This window comes from Talpa europaea (genome assembly GCF_964194135.1).
Source record: "Talpa europaea genome assembly, chromosome: 6".
Taxonomy (NCBI): Eukaryota; Metazoa; Chordata; class Mammalia; order Eulipotyphla; family Talpidae; genus Talpa; species Talpa europaea.
Window position 1 is genome coordinate 12,263,987 of NC_140072.1, and position 24,322 is coordinate 12,288,308.

Below are 24,322 nucleotides of genomic sequence, written 5' to 3' on the forward strand. Positions count from 1 at the left end.
ATTTTGTTCCCTGTTTTTACTCTGTGGTGATACTTGAAAATACTTTTATAAGAGACATTACTGTTGTAACAGAAAAAAAAAATAAGCAATGTAGACAAACAGTTTAAATGACAGAAACATTCTAAGAGAAGCTAAATTTTCTTTTATTATTGCCAGCTTTGCATGCCCCAAATTCATGCAAATTACATCATAGAGTTATCAATGTAGAATACAAATATGGTCATGAAATCTAAGCAGCTTCAACAATACCCCACTGCTTATCATGGTTATTGGGCCTTGCCTTATTTGTCAGCCTCATTTCCTACCTGTTTTTCATTATATATTCCAGAAACACTAAAATGGAAAAAAGGAAAAACCTGAGTAAGCATCACAAGGGATCAGGAGCTAGGTTTGATGTATTTTGATACACATCAAAACACTAATTATGATATCTGGATTATGTTGCATGTTGTTTTAGAAACAAGGAATAACTTTTTTTTTTAAACTACATCTAAAAAATTTACAGAACTTACTGATTTATCGATGTTCATTGGATCAACATCAGCCAAGCTAGCACCCACTTTGACTCGTTCTCGGAGAATACCACTAGCTAAATCTTCTGCTCTCAAGTTCATTGGCAAACATCTGTAATTCATAAAAACCCAAGCAGATGGCATTAAAAGTTACACATTTTTCACATCAAAAATAAGTTTAAATCTTTGACACAGCTTTTTCTTTCCCCTTTTATTCATAACCCAAAAATAACACAGGATTACATATTTTTAGATTTTCTGAAGTCTTTTCAATTGACCAAAAAAAGTATTCACTAGATAAAGAAAACAAGATCATTAATATATTGTCCAAAGAGCCAAATCCAAATCTTTCACAAATTAGGAAAACTTCCTGATGTACCTGGCATTCCAGGTTATACGATTATATCAATTCACAATAATATACTATAGTATATGGCACTAAGTAAACTCAATTTTATTACAATATTTAAACTGATCCTCAGCTACTACATCAGTATGTTAACTCAGTTTACATGACTAAAGAAATTCCTTTCTCTTTTATTCAAAGGAAACCTATTCTAGATCACATATTAAGAATTAAGTCTTATCTTCTCTGAGTAACTGCCATTAAATAGAACTTTAGCTACCTACAATCTTATACTTTATTATTTAATTTTATTACCCCTAACATACTTCCTTCCTCTTCTAACCAGGGGAAAATACCACAAGATGACACAGATGACATAAACAGCTTCAAAAAAGTATAGCTTCTAGGGCCTCCCCGGTGGCGCAGCGGTTGAGCGCTGGGTTGCGAAGCTGCCCGCGGCCTCTGCGGCGCAGGTTCAATCCCCGGCTGCTCCCCGGCCACCGGAGGAGGGTCCCACATGGTGCGCAGACCTCTCCTGCCGCCCGCTGCTCCCCTCAGCAGTGTACTTAGGTCCTTCTGCCTGCTCTGCTCCCCACTCTGGCTCTGGTGGATTCTCTCACCCTCCCGCGCTTCTGACTGTGCCCAGTGCATGTATGAACAAAACAAACAAATAAATAAATAAAACATGCCTCTATTAAAAAAAAAAAAAGTATAGCTTCTATAATGAACATAACTTCATCAACGTTCCTGAATCCTCATTTACCGGAAAAACATATTTTCAAAGTGGATATCAGAATAGGTGAGATTAAAATGGCATCAAACTAGGGCCTCACTGGTGGCACAAACGGTTAGGTCTCAGCACTATGAAGCTATCCACAGCCACAAGTTCGATTCCTGGCCAGGGAGCTGGCCCACATGGCGCAGCAGACCTCTCCTGTCTCTCCTGCTGCGCCCCTCAGCAGTGTATTTCAGTAGATCTGCCTGTTCTGCTCCCTACTCTGTCTGTGGTGAATCCTCTCACACACACACACCCCACCTCTGGCCTACACCCCAGCTCTTGTATGCATAAATAAATCAATCTCTAAAAAAAAAAAAATTACTAAATAAAAACCAAATAAGTGCATTACTCTAGTCTGAAATACATGTAGAATATTAGTGTCAGAAAAATGCTAGTATATATAAGAGTGCCACTCAAAAATTATAACTGTTCTTCCTTTATTCTACCGCGGAAATAACAATAAAAAATTTACTAGCCTATTTCTTGCTCTTGCCATGCTCTTTGATTTTCTTCTTTCAAAGCGTTCTTCATCAGAAGAAGTTGTGTCACTACTATGAATAGCATGCTTCTTTCTCCTAAAGAGTAAAATCCTTAAAATCATTACTGCAGCAAATGGTTTTTAAGAACACACTGTAGCAACATGGATGGCGCTGGAAGGGATCATGCTCAGCGAAATAAGCCAGAAAGAAAAAGAAAAATACCGGATGGTCTCACTCATAGCAGGAATCTAGAAAATTTAAATAAGGGACCAGGAAAATGAATAACTAAGAAAGTGAAAATCAAAATCAACAAAAAACTATGAACCAGAGACACTTTTTGGGGGGTGAGGGTCGGGAGGGGAGGGATTGGGGTCAGAATGGGGGGGTTGCAATTGTATGGGGAATATAAAAATAAAATTAAGTCATATAAAAAAAAAGAACACACTGTAGTATTACATCTATAATTAGCTTAATAAAAATTCATTCATTCAGCAAATATTTGTTAAGATCCTTGTACTCTTACAGTTAACATTTAATGAAGTATAAAGGCGGTAGGTTCTACAGAGAAAAAGAAAAAAAAGAGAGGATAGAGACCTTACAATTCCTTTAATAGGGTAGTTTAGGAAGGCAGTCAAGCAACAAATTTAATTTGCACCCAAATTTAGACAATACCTAGCATTAATTTATTTATAAATAACATTAAAATCTTATTAGAAAAAAAGTTTATCTTTTTCTTCTCTGGTTTTTTCTTTCCCCAAAAAATGAGAAACAGTCCAGACATGAAAGCAAATAATAAACTGGTTTACAGGGAGACAAAAGTTTTTACTTCCCATTTAAGACACTGATACCCCGATTGTATTTCTCATAAAGAACTTTTGAGAGGAAAAATTAGTTTATAATCAGAACTACCATGGAATGATTAAATAATGTATCAGACTAAATTTATCCTCAAAAAGTAATAGTTAAAGAATGAATGCTACATTATTAATATAACTGATACCATCTCTAACATAACTAGAAAACATAGTAATCATGTAAGTTGGAACTTACTTCAAACCCAAAATGGCCTTCAATGATGTTCCACAGCACAGGTATCCCTACTCCACTCCAATGCCAGTAAATTCAACAGCAACCCAAATTTTCCCCTACTCTCCTTAAGATCCTTAACCCATCTACTATTGCTTCTCATTACTATAAATAATTTCATTTCTACCTGTAACAGTTCATTTTTAATGCTTCCCAATACTTCAAGAAGATTGCTGCAACAATTATCCACTCAATCTTTGCAGTTCTGGTATTTACCTTCTCTTCCAATTCTTTCTCTCCAACAGGAAACACTTGTTTCCAAGCATCCTACCATGTGTGTGTTTGTGTGTCCTCTAACATACAGAAATGTAATAAATCTGCCAATAGCAGCACAAATGAGATAGTTCAAAGAAGCAAAAGTGTACTGGGATAAAGAAATAACACCAGACAGTAACTCGAATGCACAAAAACAAAGAGACTCAGAAATGATTTTTTAAAAAGGTTAACATTACAACAACTATAAATGCATGCTTGCTTGTCGTTATTCTATTTTTTAAATTGAAATATATAAATTTATATAAATAATTTAAGACTGTATTGTTATTTGTAAAATTTATAGATGTAATATGTGTAATAATAATATCACAAAAAGCTGGTAGTTGCGGGCAATTTCCCAAAAAGATTTTTAAAAAAGAAGAGATGACATTTTCCTTAAAAATTAACACAAAATGAATCAGAGATCTAAATCAGAGTTAAAATTCTTAGGAAAAAAAAAATAGGAATAATTTTTATGGCCTCAGATTTCACAATGGATTCTTAGATAGAATATCAATATCACAAACAACAAAAGAAAAAAGAGAAAAAGTGACAGAACAACCCACAAATATTATTATCTGATAAGGAATAATAATATTCAAATCTATAACATATAAAGAGCTCTTACAACTCAATGATAACAAAACAAGCTTAATAAAAAAGCTTTAAATGAGCACAGGACATGAAGAGCTATTTATCAAAGGAAGATAGAAAAATGGCCAGGAAGCACATGAAAAGAAGCTCAATATCATTAGTCTTCAGGGAAATGCAAACCAAAACCATAATGAGATAACATGTTATACTCAACAGGATGGCTAGAATCCACAATTTAGACAATAAATGTTGAGTGAGAAACTGGAACAAATCTACACTGCTGGTGGGATTTTAAAATGGTGCACTCCCTCTGGAAAATGGTGAGGCTATTCCTACATGATTAAACATAGTTACATAACCTAGTAATTCAACCCTTAGGTATACTCAAGAGAAATAAAACTTGTACATGCATGAATTTTTACAGCATCATTATTCATAAAAGTAAAAAGCTGGAAACAACCCAAAAATGTCCACAATGAAGCATAAACAAAATGTGACATATTCGTGCAATGGAAAATTTTTAATCATAAAAAAGAATGAAGTACTAATACATGCTTCAACATATAAGCTTAGACAATATTATGTGAACTGAAAGAAGCCTGTCACTACAGAACACATAAAATATGATCTCATTTTATGAAATGCCCAGAGAGGGCACACCTACAGAGAAAAACAACCAATCAATAAATGCTCAGCAGATATGAACTATCACCAGAGAGGACATTCAGGAGACCAACAGATACATGGAAAAATATTCATCATCACTTTGAATAAGGAAGATTCAGGTCAAAACCACAATGAGATATCATCTCACACCCATAAGAATGGCAAACATTAGAAAGACCCCAACAACAAGTACTGGAGAAGATGAGGAGAAAGAGGAACCCTAGTACACTACTGGTGGGAATGTTATTTTGTAAAGTGATCTGGAATTACCTAAAAAGTTACTAATGGAAATAGTATACAATCCACCAATATACTCTTGAGCACTCAGCCAAAGAAAATGAAACCATCAGTGTAAAAACCTGTATGCTTTACAGGGCCTCACTGGTGGCACAAGGGTTAAAGTCTCAGCACTATCAAGCTATCCACTGCATCAAGAGTTTGATCCCCAGCCAGGGAACAAACTCACATGGCACAGCAGACCTCTCCTGTCTCACTGGCCTTCTCTCCACCACAGTGTATTTCAGTAAATCCACCTGTTCTGCTCCCCACTCTGTCTCTGGTGAATTCTCTTACCCCCTACACCTCTGGCCTACACCTAAGTTCTCATATGCACAAATACATTAAAGTAAATCTTTTTTTAAAAACCTGTACACATTACAATGTTTATTGCAGCGTTATTTACAATAGGACAGCAAGGAAATGGAAACAACTTAAGTGCCCACTTATAGCTAACTGGACCAAGAAGACATAGTATATCCACACAATGGCATACTACATAGCCACAAGAAGAAATGTTGTCAATCACACCTAAATGGAATGAGTTCACGGAAATTATGTATAGTAAAGCAATTCAGAATGACAAAGATAGGGCCTCCCAGTGGCGCACCGGTTGGGTGCTGGGTTGCGAAGCTGCCCGCAGCCTCAGCAGCGCTGGTTCGATCCCTGGCTGCTCCCCGGCCACCGGAGGAGGGTCCCACATGGCGCGCAGACCTCTCCTGCCGCCCGCTGCTCCCCTCAGCAGTGTACTTCAGTCCTTCTGCCTGCTCTGCTCCCTGCTCTGGCTCTGGTGAATTCTCTCACCCTCCCGCGCTTCTGACTGTACCCAGTGCTTGCATAAATAAATAAATCTTAAAAAAAAAAAGAATGACAAAGATAAATATTCCACATTTACATAGAGAATGATCTGACAATGCAAAATACCTATACAAACTAGGAGACACTAATAAACGAAGTGAAGTTGCTGACGTTAAGAGAGCAGTGAGAATCAAAGAGATAGAGGGATGGTGGTAGGGGGAACAAACACAAAAACAAAGACTCCTTTATATCTTCACACAAAAGGACATTAGGGAGCAAAGGTAGCAATAATTAATCAAATCAGTGATTCAAAGGAAAACAATGCGAGTAGTTTATACTCAACTCCACTGAGAAATCAGAGACGTACAGCTTTAAAAAACATAATTATCAAAACAGCAAGTATTCCAGGCACACTGAACTATGACAGTAATAGTCACACAAAGGATAATAACTATTAGCCACTAATTGAAAAAGGAAAGACCCTATTTAGTCCCTCATTGACATTATCATTAACAGAATACCTATATTCTAATTATAAAGCATTACATAATGTACTAAAGGCTGTATCTAAGTGACAGACATACATATCTCCTCCTTTCAAAACCAACAAAACATACCTGATATGGCTTCTTCTTGCTGGAGATCTGTGAATATCAAAGAGTGTGCTTTCCCTCTTTTTTTGATGAGCTGGTACTTGAAAGAAAAAAGAAAATGTAACATAGAAATAACAATAAAATGACAAAATAATGCATTAAAGCAGTAGAAAATACTTCTGCTAACTTTCTGAATGGAAGCAAGCCATATATTTTTAGGCTCCAAAGGTTTTCTGGAAGAACACAGTGAAAATTGAAATTTTGTGGCAATACACTAGATTGCAAATAAACATTGTAAAATAAAGTTAAATTAAAGATTTATAACTTTGGGTTTAAATGAAGATTTTTCAGATGCAATACCAAAAGCACAATCTACTCAAAAAAACTGGCAAATCAAAATTACTAATTTTCCTTTCGAAAGATACTATTAAATGAAAAAAACAAGTTACCAAAAAAAATTGCATATCACCTGATAAAGTATTGATGTCCAGAATATTACTCAGTAAGGAAATAAAATACTTAATTTTTAAAAATAAGCAAGAGTGTGGCCTCCCTGGTGGCGCAAGGAGTTAAGATGCAGACTATGAAGCTATCAGTAGCCACTGCAGCACTAGTTCAATTCCCGGATGGCCAGGGAGCAATCCACATGGCGAAGCAGACCTCTCCTGACTTGCCCGATGCTCCCCTAAACAGTGTATTTCAGTCATCTGCCTGTTCTGTTCCTCACTCTGTCTCTGGTGAATCCTCTCACCCCCTGCACCTCTGGCCTGTACCCCAGGTCTTGTATGCATAAATAAATAAATCTTAAAAAAAAAATATAGGGCCTCCCCAGTGGTGCGGCGGTTGAGCGCTGGGCTGTGAAGCTGCCCGCAGTCTCTGCAGTGCCGGTTCGATCCCCGGCCACCGGGCAAGGGTCCCACATGGTGCGCAGACCTCTCCTGCCGCCCGCTGCTCCCCTCAACAGTGTACTTCGTCACTCTGCCTGTTCTACTCTCTGCTCTGGCTCTGGTGAATTCTCTCACCCTCCTGCGCCTCTGACTGTACCCAGTGCTTGTATAAATAAATAAATCATAAAAAAAAAAAAAAGTTGCTGCTAAGATGAAGTAAAACAACAATTAAAAAAAAAAATAATAAGCAAGAGATCTGAATAGACATTCACCAGAGTTAACACTGGCAAAACAGTACATAAAAGATACTCAACATCACTAGTCATTGGGAAATGAAAATAGTTTGACAATTTCTTAGAAAGTTAAATATATATGTCATCATAAAACTCAGTCATTTCACTCCTAGGTATTTATAAGAAAAATGAAAACATATATCCAAAGACTTGCACGTGGAAAGTTGATAACAACTTTATAACAGGCAAACACTAGAAATGTCAACAATTCAAAAGCCTATAAACAAGCAAATGGTAAAAAAAATTATGCTACATTAATACAAATTTATTGCTGATAATGCTACTTGACAAATAAAAGCAACACACTATTGTTATAGTCAACATGTACAAGTCTTACAATAATTGTGCTGAGTGAAAGAAGTCAAGCAAAAAAAGAATATACCATATATAAAATTTGAGGAAATATAAACCAATGTGTTGTGACAGAAAACAGATTATATCAGGGTTGCCTAAGAAATGGGAATAAAGAGGAACAACAAAGTTATTAGTAGATTACAAACAACAGGATGAAATTTGGGAGTTTGATGAACATGTTTATTAAGTTGATTGTGATGAGTTTCACAGGTATGTAAACTAAAGTATATCAAACTTGCCAAATTGTACACATTAAGCATGTATAACAGCAATGGACTTATTTCAATAATACCTTAATAAAGCTCTTTTAAGCAAATAAAACTAGTAAAAAGGTTCACAATCTTTTGGCTCTCTTGACACACCTCTGCCATTATTAACAGGGCCATCTATCACAATGACTCCTAACTGGAGAAGAGGGATGTCTGCACAGTTGGGCAAATTTCTAGTAAGATAACAGTATACCCCCTTCCAGATATCAATCACTGTTTCACAGCATAAAAGTTTGAGTAAAAAGATCTAGTTCTTTCCTTGAAAACATGCTAAGTGAAAGAGACAAAAGGTCATATATAGGCAAACCTACTGAGGTAAAAAGTGCATTATTACTTGCAAAGGGCTGGGGGATAAAGTATAGAAATATTAAAATGTTCTGATATTAGATAATTACTGCACAACTTTGTGAATATACTAAAAATCCCTGAGTTATACATATTAAAAATCATCAAAAATTGTCAATATCATGAAATGTGAATTATACCTCAATTTAAAAAAAATTAAAGAGGACAAATAATGAAGACATTTCCCAAGACTAGGAAAAAAATCAACAAAACAGCCCTGTGAACTGGTTACTTGTCATTGCATTACATTTAAAGTATCTCTTTCTCAAAAAATAAAAAACAACAACCCTGGGCCTTCCTGGTGGCACAGGAGTTAAAGATAGCACTATCAAGCTATGGCCAGCCACTGCAGCATGAGTTCGATCCCTGACCAGCCAGGGAGCTAATCCACATGGCGCAGCAGACCTCTCCTGTCTCGCCTGCTGCTCCCCTCAGCAGCGTATTTCAATAGACCTGTGTGCTCTGCTCCCCGCTCTCTCTGGTGAATCCTCTTGACCCCCACACCTCTGGCTTACACCCCAGTTCTTGTATGCATAAATAAATAAATCTTTAAAAAAAAAAACAAAAAACCTAGGTCACTGGTAAAGCTATAGTCATGTATCACTTTTATGACCTTGGCTAAATTACTTAACTCACTTGGAACATAGAGATATTTGCCCTTAAGAACTGCAGTAAATTAGAGTACTCAGTAAACTATAAAGTAATAGAAAAATATAAGCAGTATTCATTATTAAATTTAAGGTTCTATAAATAAAATGTATGTGCTCTGTGGAATTCTATATTGCCGCTGTGTACTTTCTTTCAGTTGTATGTGTGAATAGAATTCTACTATAGGGAAAGATGTCTGGAACCAATAAGAGATTTCATTTTTTTAAATTTACTAACACGAACTTTTTTAAAGGGCTCGGAGCAGAATAAGCTACTCAACAACAGAAAGTAAAGAAGTTATGTAGAGTCTTCTACCTATTGGAGGTGCCTGGTATCGATCCACTGTTTTTCTTTGTCTCAAATTATATGGTCTATCATTTTCTTCTCCTTCTGCCTCTTCAACTTCTATATCTCCATCCTCCTCTTGAGATTCTGGTTTCCCCACACAAAAGAAAAGAAAAAAATCACTACCTTAAGTCACAAAGACTGGTCCCCCCCTAGAACTAAATATTTATATTTTATCTCTTATTCTTGCTGCATAGGTGATACTAAAAAGTGTCAAAACTTTTATGACAAAACAGAAGTCAATATGGTTAAAAAGTCAACCTAGGTAGATATAAGTAAATGCCTTTCCTACAAATAATGAATATTGTTTTCTACAAAATAAGTCAGTTATTCTTTTTTATAAAGTGTTTTTACAAACCTTCTTCTTCACCCTCAGTAGAAACTTCATGATGATTCTGTATCCCATAACTATTTCTTCTCAAAGACTTTCTTCGTCTTTTCACTCTTGAATACATATCCATGTTTTCCTTTTAAAAAGAGAAATCTGTCAAGTATTAACATGCAACTCATTCTCTACTATAAATATGATTAACCCAATGAGACATACCCACTCAATAAAATTTACTGAGCATCTATTTTCAAGGCACATATTCGTGCAGAATTCCCTGAATTCAAGAGACATATAGGGCAAGAGAAAAAACTAAATCTTACAAAATATTTGAAAACTAAAAACTACATTGTCATCAATACACTAGAACAAGATCAGTCACAAATGACTAAAAAGAGAGTAAAACAAGTTAAACATCGTAAAGAAAGACAGAAAGAATCCTAGAATTCAAAGAGATGCCCCTCTACCTGCTAATGGTGGTAGGGGGAGGAAGAGGAGACAGCATTTGCTATGAAACAAAAGTACCAGAAGTATTAACAAAAAGTAAGATAGGAGAGTATCTACTTTATATCTGTGCAATGGTATGAGAAGATCAAGTTGAAACCACATCATTAAAGTCAAGATGCTTTTAATTGACTCAGTGCCCAATGAAAAATTAGAAGTTCAGATCAGAAAAGTGACATAATCATAATCCCCAAAGTACACTGGAAATGAAGACAGAACAATTCTACTAATACAAGAAAATCCATGTGTTGTTCATTTTCCCTTTGAATTCCTTCATCAAAATTGAAAAGTACTTGCAATGATTGTTAAAATACTCACAAACTCTGTATCTGTCCACATTCGAAGTCGTTCTACTTCTCCTGACCGACGATTCCGTCTAATGTTAATGTTATCCATTTCCTGCAGCACAGCTTCAGCAGTACTATGATCATAAAATAAAATATGAGTTCATAAAATGAGACCATACGCTGTGTCTTCCATGTAAAGGCATAATAAATAATTTCTGACAAAGGGTTAAAAAAAAAAAAGATGGAAACAGAACATCTTCTGCCTTAATATATTTATTTAAAAAAAACTTACAAAACAGAAGACTTTTTTAATAAGCCTCCAATATTTAAATCCATAATGCTACTACAAACAATTAACTACCAGCTCCAAGGCACAAGGGCGGGGAAAAACTAATTCAATCTTTTTATTTGAAGGTGGAAAGAACTCCTCTAAAATAAAGGATCTGTAAGTATAAAGCCAAAATAAGATCAACTAAAAAGACTACTGTTAGAAATTAGAGAATAGTGACATCTACAAATACATGCTAACTTCTTGGCCCATTTTACCTTTTAAACACAGTGCTATAGCAATTGTGTATCCAAATACTAATTAAGTGCTTAACATATAATAACTAATACCAAATTTGACATTACTACTATAGGATATTTCTTCTGTTAAATAGGAACTATATACTATTATATTTCTAGCCACTACAAGGATTAAGCAGGATGATTTATTAGCTGAGGATAAATTTTCAGTGGCTATAGATGCTGAGCACTCACCTAGTCTCACTCACTAGCTACATCCCACACACCCTGTCTGCAAAGACCTTCAATTCAAACTTCTTTTGAAAATTTTCTTAACTACGCACACTATACTTACTATTTATCAATAATGGAACACATGGTTGCTTGAAAATTGTTAAAAACACAAATGTTAAATGAGCAAATATTAAGAGCACAGTGAAAAATTTTTAATTACTTTTTGTATTATCTAACTATGCATAAGAGCTTAAAAAGGATGAGAAATATCTAGCCATCATGTAAACTGTATTAAATCAAATAAACTGATTAGAAATTGATAATCAATACTAACCACTGTTAATTCAACTTAAAGTTTTTATATAAAGATACTTACAGCTGAGTAAGTGCTTGGGTTATTTTTTTTTAAAGCACAACTGGCTTAAGAATCAAATGAGGGCCTCCTTGGTGGCACAAGGGGTTAAGCACCGCACTATGAAGCAGTCCACAGCCTCTGCAGCACGAGTTAGGTCCCCGGCCGGCCAGGAAGCAACCCACATGGCGCAGCAGACCTCTCCTGACTTGCCCGCTGCTCCCCTCAGCAGTGTACTTTGGTCAATCTGCCTGTTCTGTTCCCCACTCTGTCTCTGGTGAATCCTCTCATCTCTGCCTCCCCACATCTCTGCCCTGTGCCCTAGCTCTTGCATGCATAAATAAATACATCTTTTTAAAAAAAAAAAAAGAATCAAATGAAATAGTTTACTGCATACCTATTTACTAGTTGATCAAATAACAAACTCTGGTTCACACTTTCAAATCTGTTTTTCCTGGAACGACAACTTTTTCTGACTTCCATGTCACCATTTATACAAGAAAGATCTCCATCTCCCTTTTTTTCCCCTCGAAGGGGATGGCTTCGAAGGGCTACAAGAAAAGAGAGAATTCCATTTCAAAGTACAAAGTAAGAAAAAAAAGAAACTAAAAAGTTACTTTTTAAATGGTTTAATATAACTAAAATGGTTTAATATAACTAAAGACTAAATGGTTTAATATAACTTCTTAAGTGGCTTTAATATCCAATAACCTAAATTTCTGTAACTTTTAAAAACAATCATAATAATTTATTTCAGTTGTACTGATTTCTCAACACTTAACAATTACATGTTTTTACTATGAATGAAATAGTTATTTCCTACTATGTGTTGACCATACCACGCACTCTATTTTCACCCCACTTTAATGCTTAGTCTGACAACATTGTAAGAATTTTAATATTAAACAGTTTCATAACAGAATACTTACATAAACTACTATGTCCATTTGGTAATGTAGCACCAGGCTGAGAAGTTAACCTAGAACACAATTATATTTAATATGCAAACATATAAACATTAATTTTTCAAAAGACAAGAAATGCAATACTATTAGAATATTTTCATCTTTAAAATGTCAGTAACATAAAATTACTTTTTTGAGAGTACAGATAACACTTTTTACTCTGACATTGATAACATACCAATTAATAAAATATACCAGCTAGTTAAGAATAATTTCAGTAGTCAAGAAAAGTTTTAATAAGAGATTATAAGATGACCTTACTTTGTCTTCAACTCTGAAGTGAAAATCTAATGAAAAAGCTTAAGCTTAACACACACCATAAAGTTAACCAATCCCTAATTATGACAACAGACATTTACTATTGATTTTGATTGACAAAATGAAATTCAAATAATAACAAATTTATTCAGACAACAAACTGTAAGAAGTACTTGAAGGCCAATACCATCTAATACTTTCTTCTAAATATTTCATTGTACATTCTAAACTGACTTAAGAAAACTTAGCTAATATCTCAAATCATCATACAATTCTCCCTTTTGGGAAGAGAAAGAATGTATGTCACTCAGAAGACACATATATGGCTATTAAAACATGGACTTAACAAAAAAAAGTCACAGAACACTTTTATATTAGTTCAAAACCAAAAACTAAATTGTTGCATAAAAGGACTCGTCAACATAAACTTACTAAGACATTTATAAAATATCCAACAATTATTAAAAAAAATCAAAGGCACACTTAAAGTACAGCAAATATGTATGGTCTCTTTTACTATGTGTTTTGCACAAATCTTTTAAACTAAAATAATGTAACTTTTCAGTATTCCAGCACTCTTCATGTCAAATTATAGATGTTAAACATTATAAATATAAATGTTAGTTATAAATACCCCTGCCTGCTAAAATACAGTCAGGATGACTAAAGGATGTGAACAATAACTCAAACAGTTATTTCTTCAGATTGTCAAAAAGAAAAACTCCAGGCTGTTTCCTCCAGAAAACAACAAAACTATATGTTCTAATATACTATATCTTGGAAAGTATTCTCTGTATAAAATGTACACAATTCTCCTGGCATATGAGTTTGACTACGAAGTATTAAAAGTGGTCCTCCCTGGTGGCACAAGGAGCTAAGCATCAGCACTAGGAAGCAATCCATAGCTACTGCAGCACGAGTTCGATCCCCAACCAGGGAGGTGACCCACATGGTGAGGCAGACCTCTCCTGTCTCGCCCGCTTCTCCCCTCAGCAGTGTGTTTCAATCAATCTGTCCATTCTGCCCCCCACTCTGTCTCTGGTGAGTCCTCTCACCCTCCGGCACCTCTGGCCTACACCCCAGCTCTTGTATGCATAAATAAATAAATTATTAAATAAATAAATAATAAAACTGAAGTATTAACAGGCCATAACTTAAGAGATTATACATGCGGGATTCCCTAAAATCACTCTCAAAATCTACTCAAAACCACATAGAAAATCAATTTCATTACTTCATAATTATACTTTGCTTTTAGATGCAGTAACTTTAACTCAGTTTGATCAGTTTATTCATAAGTTTTAATTCCAAATGAATTTTGTCTACGTGCAAAATCAAACAGTTGGTATTTATACACTTAAATTATTCACAAGAATAAGATACAAACCCTAAAGTCTGAGATAAGAATCTCAAACTATGGGCCTCCCCGGTGGCGCAGTGGGTTGAGCACCGCGCTGTGAAGCTGTCCGGAGCCTCAGCGATGGGGGTTGGATCCCGGACAGTCGGCGAGAATCCCACATGGTGCAGCAGACCTCCCCAGTCACTCCCACTGCTCCCCTCAGCAGTGTACTTCTGTCGTCTGCCTGTTCTGCTCCCTGCTCTGTCTCTGGTGAATCCTCTCACCCTCCCGTGCCTCTGGCCTGTACCCCAGCTCTTGTATAAAAATAAAGAAATCTTGAAAAAAGATTTTTTTTCTGAACAATGGTAACACCATTTGGAAAAAAAGCACAGTAAGTTTTTTGTTCCTCTGAAGACAACAATGCTTACCTGGTTTTTATTTCTAGAAAAAGAAGTCTGATTCACTCATTTAATAAATGCAGGATACAGATTACAAGAAGTAGGTCAGTCTAGAAGTGTAATTAAATGACTGCACTCATTTAAAATAACGTCATCTTATTACCCAGATCATTCAAAACATATTCTGGATCTGTTTCATCTTACAGATTAATGAGTATGGGAAGGGAAGGAAAAAAAAAAAAAATCAACAGACTGTGATTCCCAGACAATGCAAAATAAAATATTTAAAGTAAGTAATACCTAAAAAAAAAATAAAATAAAATAAAGTAAGTAGTACCTATTTTGATATACATTGTAATAGCTACAGACTCTTCAGGCACTAGTGCATGTATAACTTGACAAAAATCTAGATAACTCCAATGACTTTTTTCTATCAAAGAGGAACAGTATTCAGAATTCACCTACATATAAAATTGAAGTATTTTTTAAATTTCAAGGAGTTAAAAGAAACCAAAGAACTTCTTACCTGGCCTGCCCAGTTGATATATTCCATTCCTCTCGCTGACCAGTACTTCGTGATTTTGATTTGTCTTTGCAAACAGAATCAGGTTGTTTCAAAGTGCGTTTGGCTGGAGGAGACACGTGGCTGTCACTTAAACTACCATCCACTTCAGCTTTCTGAAAGATAAAATTAAAAATAATTTATTATTTCTATTGACACACAAAATTCTTAAATATGTATAGTATTTATCCAACCAATAAATATTTATTGAATCACACAATAAATATAAAATGTAAAAATCTGTAAATAGAGAAACAACAAAGAAAGATTAAATGCATAATCAGAAAATTATGTTAGCTTGTTTTTATCTTAAAAAAGCCTACAGGAAATGTCAGTATATATATTTTGTGATATAATGCATCATTTTTCTACTAAACATATCCCAGCATCTCTGTGTCAAAATTAATACTTTCTATATTCGCATCAATCCTCCCAATCAGCAAATCAACATTGACATAATAGTCAAGTCACAGACATATCCAAATTTTATAAAAGGTTACAACAATGTATCTAATAACATAACATTGTTGTATTATTTATCCTAACCAGGAACACGCACCATATTTAGTTAGCAGATCTCCCATCTCTTTCAATCTAGAACAGTTCTTCAGTCTTTCCTAAGCATCATGTCCTTTGACTGTAAAGAGTACATTCCTTTATTCTCTTGGATGACCCTCAATCTGGGTTCTGATATTTTTCATAATCAGATTTAGGCCAGACATTCTTGGAATGAACATATGGAGATGATACTGTATATACTACACTATACCTATCCATCATTAGATATAACCTTGATTACCTGGTCAAGATGATATCTGCCATCTTATGAAGTCATTAATTTTTCTTCTGTATTTGATTAATTTTATAGGAAATTATTCTAATCACCAATATTCTGTTACTAGTTAAACCTCTTCCCAGCAGCCTCAACATTCATGACCACCCTAGACTTTATCCTATACCATTATGATAGTGATTCTCTAAATCCATCAGCCCTTTCGTATTTTCTGTTGGCATTCTACTTTTAAGAGCTTGCTCTCCCTGTCCCTAGCCCAATTCATTTACTCATTTATTTGTATCAGTAGAGACTCATAGATTCTTCTTATATTCTCAATGTATTCTAGTATTTTCCTTATTTATTTTGTTGTTCAAATTATACAAGATTTGGCCATAAGGTGCTTCAAAATGATTCCTGTAGGGCCTCCCCTGGTGGCGCAGCAGTTGAGCACTGGGCTGCGAGGCTGCCCACAGCCTCAGCAGTGCCGGTTCGATCCCCCGCCACCAGCGAGGGTCCCACATGGCGCACGGACCTCTCCTGCAGCCCGCTGCTCCCCTCAGCAGTGTACTTCGGTCCTTCTGCCTGTTCTTCTCCCCGCTCTGGCTCTGGTGAATTCTCTCGCCCTCCCACGCTTCTGACTGTACCCAGTGCTTGTATAAATAAATAAATCTTTAAAAAAAAATGATTCCTGTATCCTTTTGACATGTCCCATGATTTTGATTATTTCCTTACTTTCTGGCACAAAATAATTTCCTAGACTCATCTTGAACTTTCCTTCCTTGGTCCTAGATTAGCCATTTCTCCAAGGGATTCTGGTTCATTTTAGTAACAGAGAGTATTTGGAAAGCAAGAACTGGGTACTGGGTGTGCTCATTGTTACTGTGGTTTCACTGTTATTAGCCCTCTCCTTAGAAAGCACTTAGGAAATATGTGTGTACACACACACATATATACACACAAAGACTTATTTATCTGCATAAATAAAAAATGTTTGCACACTGATGACTCCAATTCTAATTCCATATCAAAGTTTTCCTTTCTGGACTTCCCCCTTTTATGTTTATAAGCCTTCTCAGTGAGAAACCTGGCTTCCACATCTTCAACCTATGTGCGCTTTCAATTAATTTGCTTATGTAACCAGTCTCTCAACCAGAGACCTCCATTTATCATGCTTCCATCATTCCCTCCCCAGCTGCATGTCCTCAGACTACAGCAAAGTCACTGTCTCTGCACAGGAGCAACCTTTACCTTGGATAACAGAGGAAAGGGGGGAGACTGTGAAGGGAAAATTAACCTTTTCATGTATAGATCAGTATTTCAAAAGTACATGATCATTTTTAATATGCTACCTTATAAATATCCAAGTGGTATTTCCTTTCATGCTATAAATTTCTTATGAGAAAAATATAAAAATCATAATTCTAGATCCTATTTTCCTAAAGCAAAACAACTACATTATACAAGTAATTGGTGAAAATGTAGTCACTAGCAAACATAAGAAATACAACATATGTGAAGGTACCCAAGTACAACCTATAGAACTAATTAACGTTCACTTCCTAAAATTTTGCATGAAAGGCCAATTTCTCATTTTGTGTTTTAATACAATCTACTATGAGCTAGTTTTAGAGCCATAATACCACAGTGGTACTAAAAGGCACAAAGGGAAAAAAATTAGAAATTCAAACAATCAGAAATTCAAAAGAGTATCTATAATTAAGGATAATAAACATGCTGTTTGTGTAACATACACCACCACTTATTAAAGTTCCCACAAAAATCTGGTAAGCTACTTCAAAACTACGCTTAGCAGAGAAAAAAACATTTAAGATGCAAAGTGAAGTAAGTCATAAAGTGAAAGATACTGACTAGTTTCACTTATTTGTAAAATATAAATAACAAAAAAACACACAAACCAGCAAAGCACAGCAAAAGTAAAAAGATAGTGGTTACCAGAGGGAATAGGAGGAAAGCAGAGAGGACAGGGGAAGGGAGAGGATTGGACAAGGTTGGAGAGTTCTGACTGAGGGTGAGAGATGCATGTGCAAATATGGAGGTGTGGAAAGGTACTCAAAACTTAGACATTTAAAGAACTGACAAATGAATAAAATTTAAGAATGTAAAGATGCAATTCATTCATATAATAGTACTTCATCAATAAATACATTTACTGAGCTTAATGAATAGTCTATTTTTAAGATTTATTTTTACTTATTTATATATACAAGAACAGTTGGTGGTGGGGCGGGAGAGGGTAAGAGGATTCACCAGAGACAGAGTGGGGCACAAAAGAGGCCGATCTACTGAAATACACTGCTGAAGGGAACAGCGTGGCGAGACAGGAGAGGTCTGCTGTGCCATGTGGGTTAGCTGCCCGGTTGGGGATAGAACTCATGCCGCAGTGGCTGGAGAGAGCTTGATAGCGATGAGGCTTAACCCCTGGGCCACCAAGGAGAGCCTGAATGAATAATATGAAAAACCATACTATTTCACTTCCCCAAATCCTTGCCTTCTCCAACCCCAGCCTGCAACAGAGCACATACTGAGATAGCTCAAAAGGCTGCCAAATGGTTGACAAAATTAGAATAAATAAAGCCAGAACTTATGTCTTCCATTCCTAATATATAGTTTGCTATATACTAACTCAGTCATCTAACTCTACTATTCATCAGAGATTTGATTACCTGCTACATTTGTCACTTCAAATGTGCTCTACTCCAGACCTCGTTCAGTCATAAACTGTTCGTGACTTTTGACAAGATCCTCCAGTGATTTTGTGCATATTAGGGTTTGAGAAGTGTACATGAAGGTTTGAAAAGCATTATTATGTAACACATTCAACAAGGAGTCCCTGAAGAAGCAATGTCACACATTCTAAGCTAAGGCATTTTTGTAAATACATAAAGTGATACCTGTAAACTACTTTAAAAATTTAGATAATCCAGGCCAGCATTACTCTTAAGCAAATCCCACCCTCACTCTTTAAACCCCATCTCTTGCATGAAATCTCACCTGAAGAATTTAACCTAAGTTGACCTTTCCCTCTATTAGTCACAACTGTACTATACATTTTGGGATTTAATTCAATTTAAATTACACATATGCATATTTAAAGTGTCATGTTTAAGTCTTGAGAGTCTAACAAGATTTTAAGTTTTTAATTACAAAAATACCCTATTTCTTTTTTTTTTTTTTTTTTAAGATTTACTTTTTTTTTTTTTTTAATACAAGCACTGGGTACAGTCAGAAGCGCGGGAGGGTGAGAGAATTCACCAGAGCCAGAGCGGGGAACAGAACAGGTAGACGACAAAATACACTGCTGAAGGGAGCAGCAGGTGTGGCAGGAGAGGTCTGCGGGCCATGTGGGACCCTCGCCCTGCAGCAGGGGATCGAACTGGCGCTGCAGAGGCTACGGGCAGCTTTGAAGCCCGGTGCTCAACCGCTGCGCCACCAGGGGAGGCCCCAAAAATGCCCTAGTTCTTTTTAATTCCATACAATACCAAGCAAAGAAAAAACAAAATTTCTCCAAGTTTCTTGAACAAATTGTTATAGGAATTATTGGGGGAAACAAAGGAAGACTCATGGTGAAGTAAATCTAGGAAACAATGAAGTCTAAGATTTTTTGCAGTAGGATGTCTAAGAATTTTAATGTTAATATGCAGTATAATTTTCTTTTTTTTTTTTTTTTTTGCTTTACACACTAACAAGTTTATTCCATCTTACTAAATTTTCAATATAACCTCCTTCCATGACTTGATTTAGTCATGGTGATACAGGCACATACATTTAAAACCTTATTGTAGGCTCTAGTTTTATCTAAATAATACAATTATTCAGATTTCTATGAAGTCGTCTTGTTTTGTTGCTAGTCTTTCTATGTGCAGTATAGTTCTTGAAATATGGAATCTAGTGCATATATTATTTTACAATCTTGTTTGGTCAAACTTTTTTGATAGAGGTACTGAAGTTTTTTACAAACATAGTTTGGGGTAATAAGTACTAAACACTGAATTAAAGATAAAAATAACAGAATATTTGAAGTCTAGTTACTTCTTAATTGGAGCTACCATTTAACTCTTTGAATATCAATTCAAATGATTTTGTGTTTATTTATGTCATTCTCTTATATTCTACTGGCTTTTTTCAGTTCCATACAGAAATGTACCTCAATGCCTTGTTCACATACTATTTAAATCAGAGATCACCTAGACTTCTCATTAATAACCTGCCGAACTAGAATCTCTGGATGTGGAATATGTTTAACAAGGGCCTTCAAATGATTCTTAGCACACAAATGTTTGAAAACCTCTGGCATTTTAATATAGTCTAAGAAGAGGCACATCACCCTAATGCTACATTATACCGTTGTATTTCACTTTTGAGAGGGTTTCAATCTTGACTTGGTTCTCTGAAAGACATCTCAGAATAAATAGCATTAAAAAACTCCATTCCTCTAAAGAAATCTAGGGATTTAAGTAAAGTAACAACCAACATGTAAATACATAAAAAATAATTACTTCAGCACCATTTAATTAACTTCAAGCTTTGGGAAAGGTTTTACCTACAAACCTGATACTAACAGTTCTTAATAGGATGTTCATAATGCTCAACCTCAATTTTTTTCATCTTCAAAGCATTTTACTAGTAATTATAACCTAACCCTTTGAAAGAAGGCGTTGCCAGTTTCAGGACAAAGATATTTAAGAGAGATTATGCAATGTGCCCATAGTCATTTGGCAATCTGTGTCTTGGTGATTAAATTACAACTCATGAGTATAAAAGACATCTCAGCAAAGGGAACAATTTTTTTTTACTTATTTTTTTATTTTTTACATCGTTGTTCATTTTCAAACAATATTTGCTTCTCCCCACCCCCTCAGCTGTAGACCCCATAGAGTTTCTTCCCTTCACCAATGCACCCGTGCACCATCACCTCAGTTAGGGAACAATTTTATTTAAGAAATATTTATCAAGGACCTACTGTGTACATGAGGCACAATCTATTGGATTGACAGAATAATGACACATCCAAATTATGGTAAGCACTATAATAGAAGTAGACAATTCTCTAAAAGCAAAAAAACCAAAAATGGTAACGGCTAGTATAGATGAGAGAGACATAATGGTGTGGACTTTAAAAAGTGACTCAGTTTTCTACAGGACTAAAGATATCCTGTAACATCACAATGGAGCATATCAAATGGTCAGAGAAACATGTTTCAAGGATGAGATTAATTCCATTAAAAGTATAATTAATGGTAATAATGTCAAGCCTTCCAAACTAGTTAATTTTCCCGACTTGCAAAAAGTCATTTTCTCCTCAGGTCTTAGAGTCTCTTAAAAACAAACTCATCAATTAAAATAAATAAGAGCACTAGTCTGCCACAGACCTCAACATCCCCCAACCCCCGCACCCCTGGCCTACATCCCAGTTCTTGTATGCATGAATAAACAAAAATAAAAATAAAAAGGGAGGATATGAAAAGACATAGGAAGGAATAACAGGTAATATGCAAAATGAAAAAGCAAGAGGGTAGAAGTCAAAACCTTGAAAAATGCTTACATTAAAGGTATGAGCAAAAGAGACATCATATAGATAAGAATATAATGTCTCACTGAAACATGGAAAGTGGAACTTGGCTCCAACAAGACTAAAAGGAAGGAAAGATGACACACCTGTAGACTGGTAATTAGGTGGTCACTGTAATCTATGATAAGGCAATTTCTGCAAAATGCAGAGTAGAAATCACTAGGTGAGGAACTGAGTGAGCAGTGAAAAAACACTCTAGTTGACTCCAGAGCTACTCATATTTAAAAAGTGTCAAAATTAAGAAAGAAATAACACAATAGTCCAAAGAGGTTATGAATGCCAAAGGATTTTCTTTCTTTTTTCCTTTTTTTAAAGAAAAGATGACCTGATTTCTTGAAAATAGAAGAAAATGAACCATGGATGAAAATAAAATAAAATTTTAAGGCACTGCCTGATTAATAAATGATTCCAAGAGGCAAAGAAAGAGAATACAAACATTATTGCCCAGGTTAAATCAGAAAGTATGTAGGCACAATCAGTGTTTTCCAATTTTCTTTAAAAGAGTTTTTTTCTACCTTTTTAAAAATAAGTACGCTTGTTTCCATGAAAGCTTAGAAGTGTAGTCAATGTCTTTTTTCTTTTTCTTTCAATTTGTAAGAAGAATGCACAGAGGCAGCAGTTACTATGACTACAGAAAACAAAACTCACACTATTTATTTAATTAGAGCCAGGACTACTACAAAGTCCTAAAACTTCAGGCACCAATATGTTCTAAACTTTTCTCAAATATCCCAAGAGCAAACATTTATTAGTTCAACATTTGTAAAGAGTCATCATGAAAGAATATAGAGAGGGAAAAATATAAAGAAGAGAGCTGAGGAATTGTAAAAAGAGAAAAGTTGTCTATTAAAATTTTACATGAATAGGTCTTCCTGGAAGTTTCTTTTTTAATCTGAAACTATGACATTACTTAAAATGAAAAAGAGACATCATGGGTACTGAAATGCCACTGATTTAAAAGTTGAACAGAACCATTCTTATATTGCAGCAATTATCACTGTCATTCAAAAATTGCTATTTTACCTGATAAGACTTTTAGAAGAATCAGATAAGGTAGTATAAGTAACAAATATTACAACTAAGCCTAACAGTGGATACAGTTTCAAGTAAGGATATGTTTGACTTGGTAGGATTAATACAACATCTAAACTTAACTATCTTCACAAATTCATTCCCTACACAAACAAAACATATTAAATAAATATGACAGATACTAAGGATACTTGACAAGAGTCTCTGTCCTTTGAGAAGTTAAGGCCTAACTTCTTCAATCAACCAAATGAAAGGTATATAAAAAATAAAAGGTGCTGAGAGTGTTGGTGAGTGGGATGCATACACTGGCTGTTTAAAGAACAATTTGGCAAAATGTATAAAAAATTAAAACACTCTACCTTTCACTAGTAATTCCAGTTCACCTAAAAAGGGGGAATTCATTTTCTACCACATTATTTATAATATCAAATACATGAGACAACTTAACTGTATGCCAAGTGGGAAGAGTTAAATGAGTGAGGGCATAATGATACAACAAAATAGTAGATACAATAAATATTAGAAAGCCATCAAAAACAAATAAAAAAAGAATATACATAATACACAGTTAAGCAGAAAAATCAACACACTTAAGTAGTATTCAGGGTATGATTCCATTTGTTAAAAAAGTATATAAACAACCCACACATAATGCACAGTGGTCTAGAGAGAACTACACCAGCTTTAACAGTGGTTACCTCTACAAAGAATGAACTGGAAGAATTTGGGAAGCAGGGGAAGGTTCTTTAATTTTTCTGATGCATTTCCGTATTGTTAAAATACTTACTCCTAATTTTAAAATAAAAATATAATATTTCACTAAAGAGTTGAGGCCAAGAGCCTTGGATACCGCTTTATTTTAAATGTCTGACACAAAGAGTTCCTCAACTAAAGATATTGAATAATAAAAGAAAGACCCTTTCATTTCCAGCTAGCTGCTGTTTCTAATTAATTGTATGATAGCCTTGGGTAAATACCACTTCCTCAAAATTTTCCCATCTAACAAATTTGGAAAATGAATTAGAACGGTAAAAAGTAAAAAATTAAAATTAAATTTTCAATTGAAAATGCTTTCAAAATTTTAACACAGAAACCACCTCCAGCTCAAGAATTTAAACTGCTAGCTTATTTTTTGGTTGTGCACCTGAAGATTCTCCTAGCGTTTCTATACATATATTTAAGTTTCTTATAAATGCATCATTTATTAAGAAGGTATAGCTCTGCCCTGGGGTTTTGTTGTCATTGTTAGTACATTCCCTTAACTTGCATTATCAATTTGAAAACTACAACACACACCCTAAGTGAGAGTACTGGAGCATGCTCTAGTTAAAAGGTGTATGTAAATTGTAAAGCAAACTGAACTTTGTATCAAGCAACTTCAAACCTTATCCTTTGACAAGCAGATCACTTAGCAGATGGGCACCAAAATAGTGAACAGAAATCTGCTACAAGAAGCACCAAGTCTTGTTTACTCAAGTAACTGTCAGTAAATTTGACCAGCATGCCATCAAAGGTGCTAAAAACTGTTTAATTATCAGCTTAGGGACAAAATTCTTCTAGGAGCCAAGATCTAAATGAGTTCCAGAAGAAATGAAAGAGAGAAGAAATAATGAAAATAAATTTACAATAATCAAAAAAAGAAGAATTACAGACTGGAAGAGCCAAGA

At 35.0% G+C, this 24,322-nt stretch overlaps 1 protein-coding gene across 3 annotated transcripts in view; it reads right to left on the bottom strand.

Moving 5' to 3' along the window:
• ATAD2B (ATPase family AAA domain containing 2B) overlaps window positions 1-24,322 on the bottom strand; it is a gene marked incomplete at both ends in the record, with an annotated part of 114,987 nt that overhangs the window by 82,184 nt on the left and 8,481 nt on the right. For 2 of the 3 annotated variants that reach the window (XM_084235641.1, XM_084235640.1), the window contains 9 exons: window positions 513-624; window positions 2,113-2,211; window positions 6,408-6,483; window positions 9,495-9,611; window positions 9,883-9,991; window positions 10,675-10,777; window positions 12,134-12,287; window positions 12,666-12,715; window positions 15,223-15,374. In XM_084235641.1, coding sequence (XP_084091767.1) covers window positions 513-624; window positions 2,113-2,211; window positions 6,408-6,483; window positions 9,495-9,611; window positions 9,883-9,991; window positions 10,675-10,777; window positions 12,134-12,287; window positions 12,666-12,715; window positions 15,223-15,374 — 972 coding nt within the window. Of the gene's footprint in view, window positions 1-512; window positions 625-2,112; window positions 2,212-6,407; window positions 6,484-9,494; window positions 9,647-9,878; window positions 9,992-10,674; window positions 10,778-12,133; window positions 12,288-12,665; window positions 12,716-15,222; window positions 15,375-24,322 lie in introns of all 3 variants that reach the window. The other variant, XM_084235639.1, reaches the window with a different exon arrangement.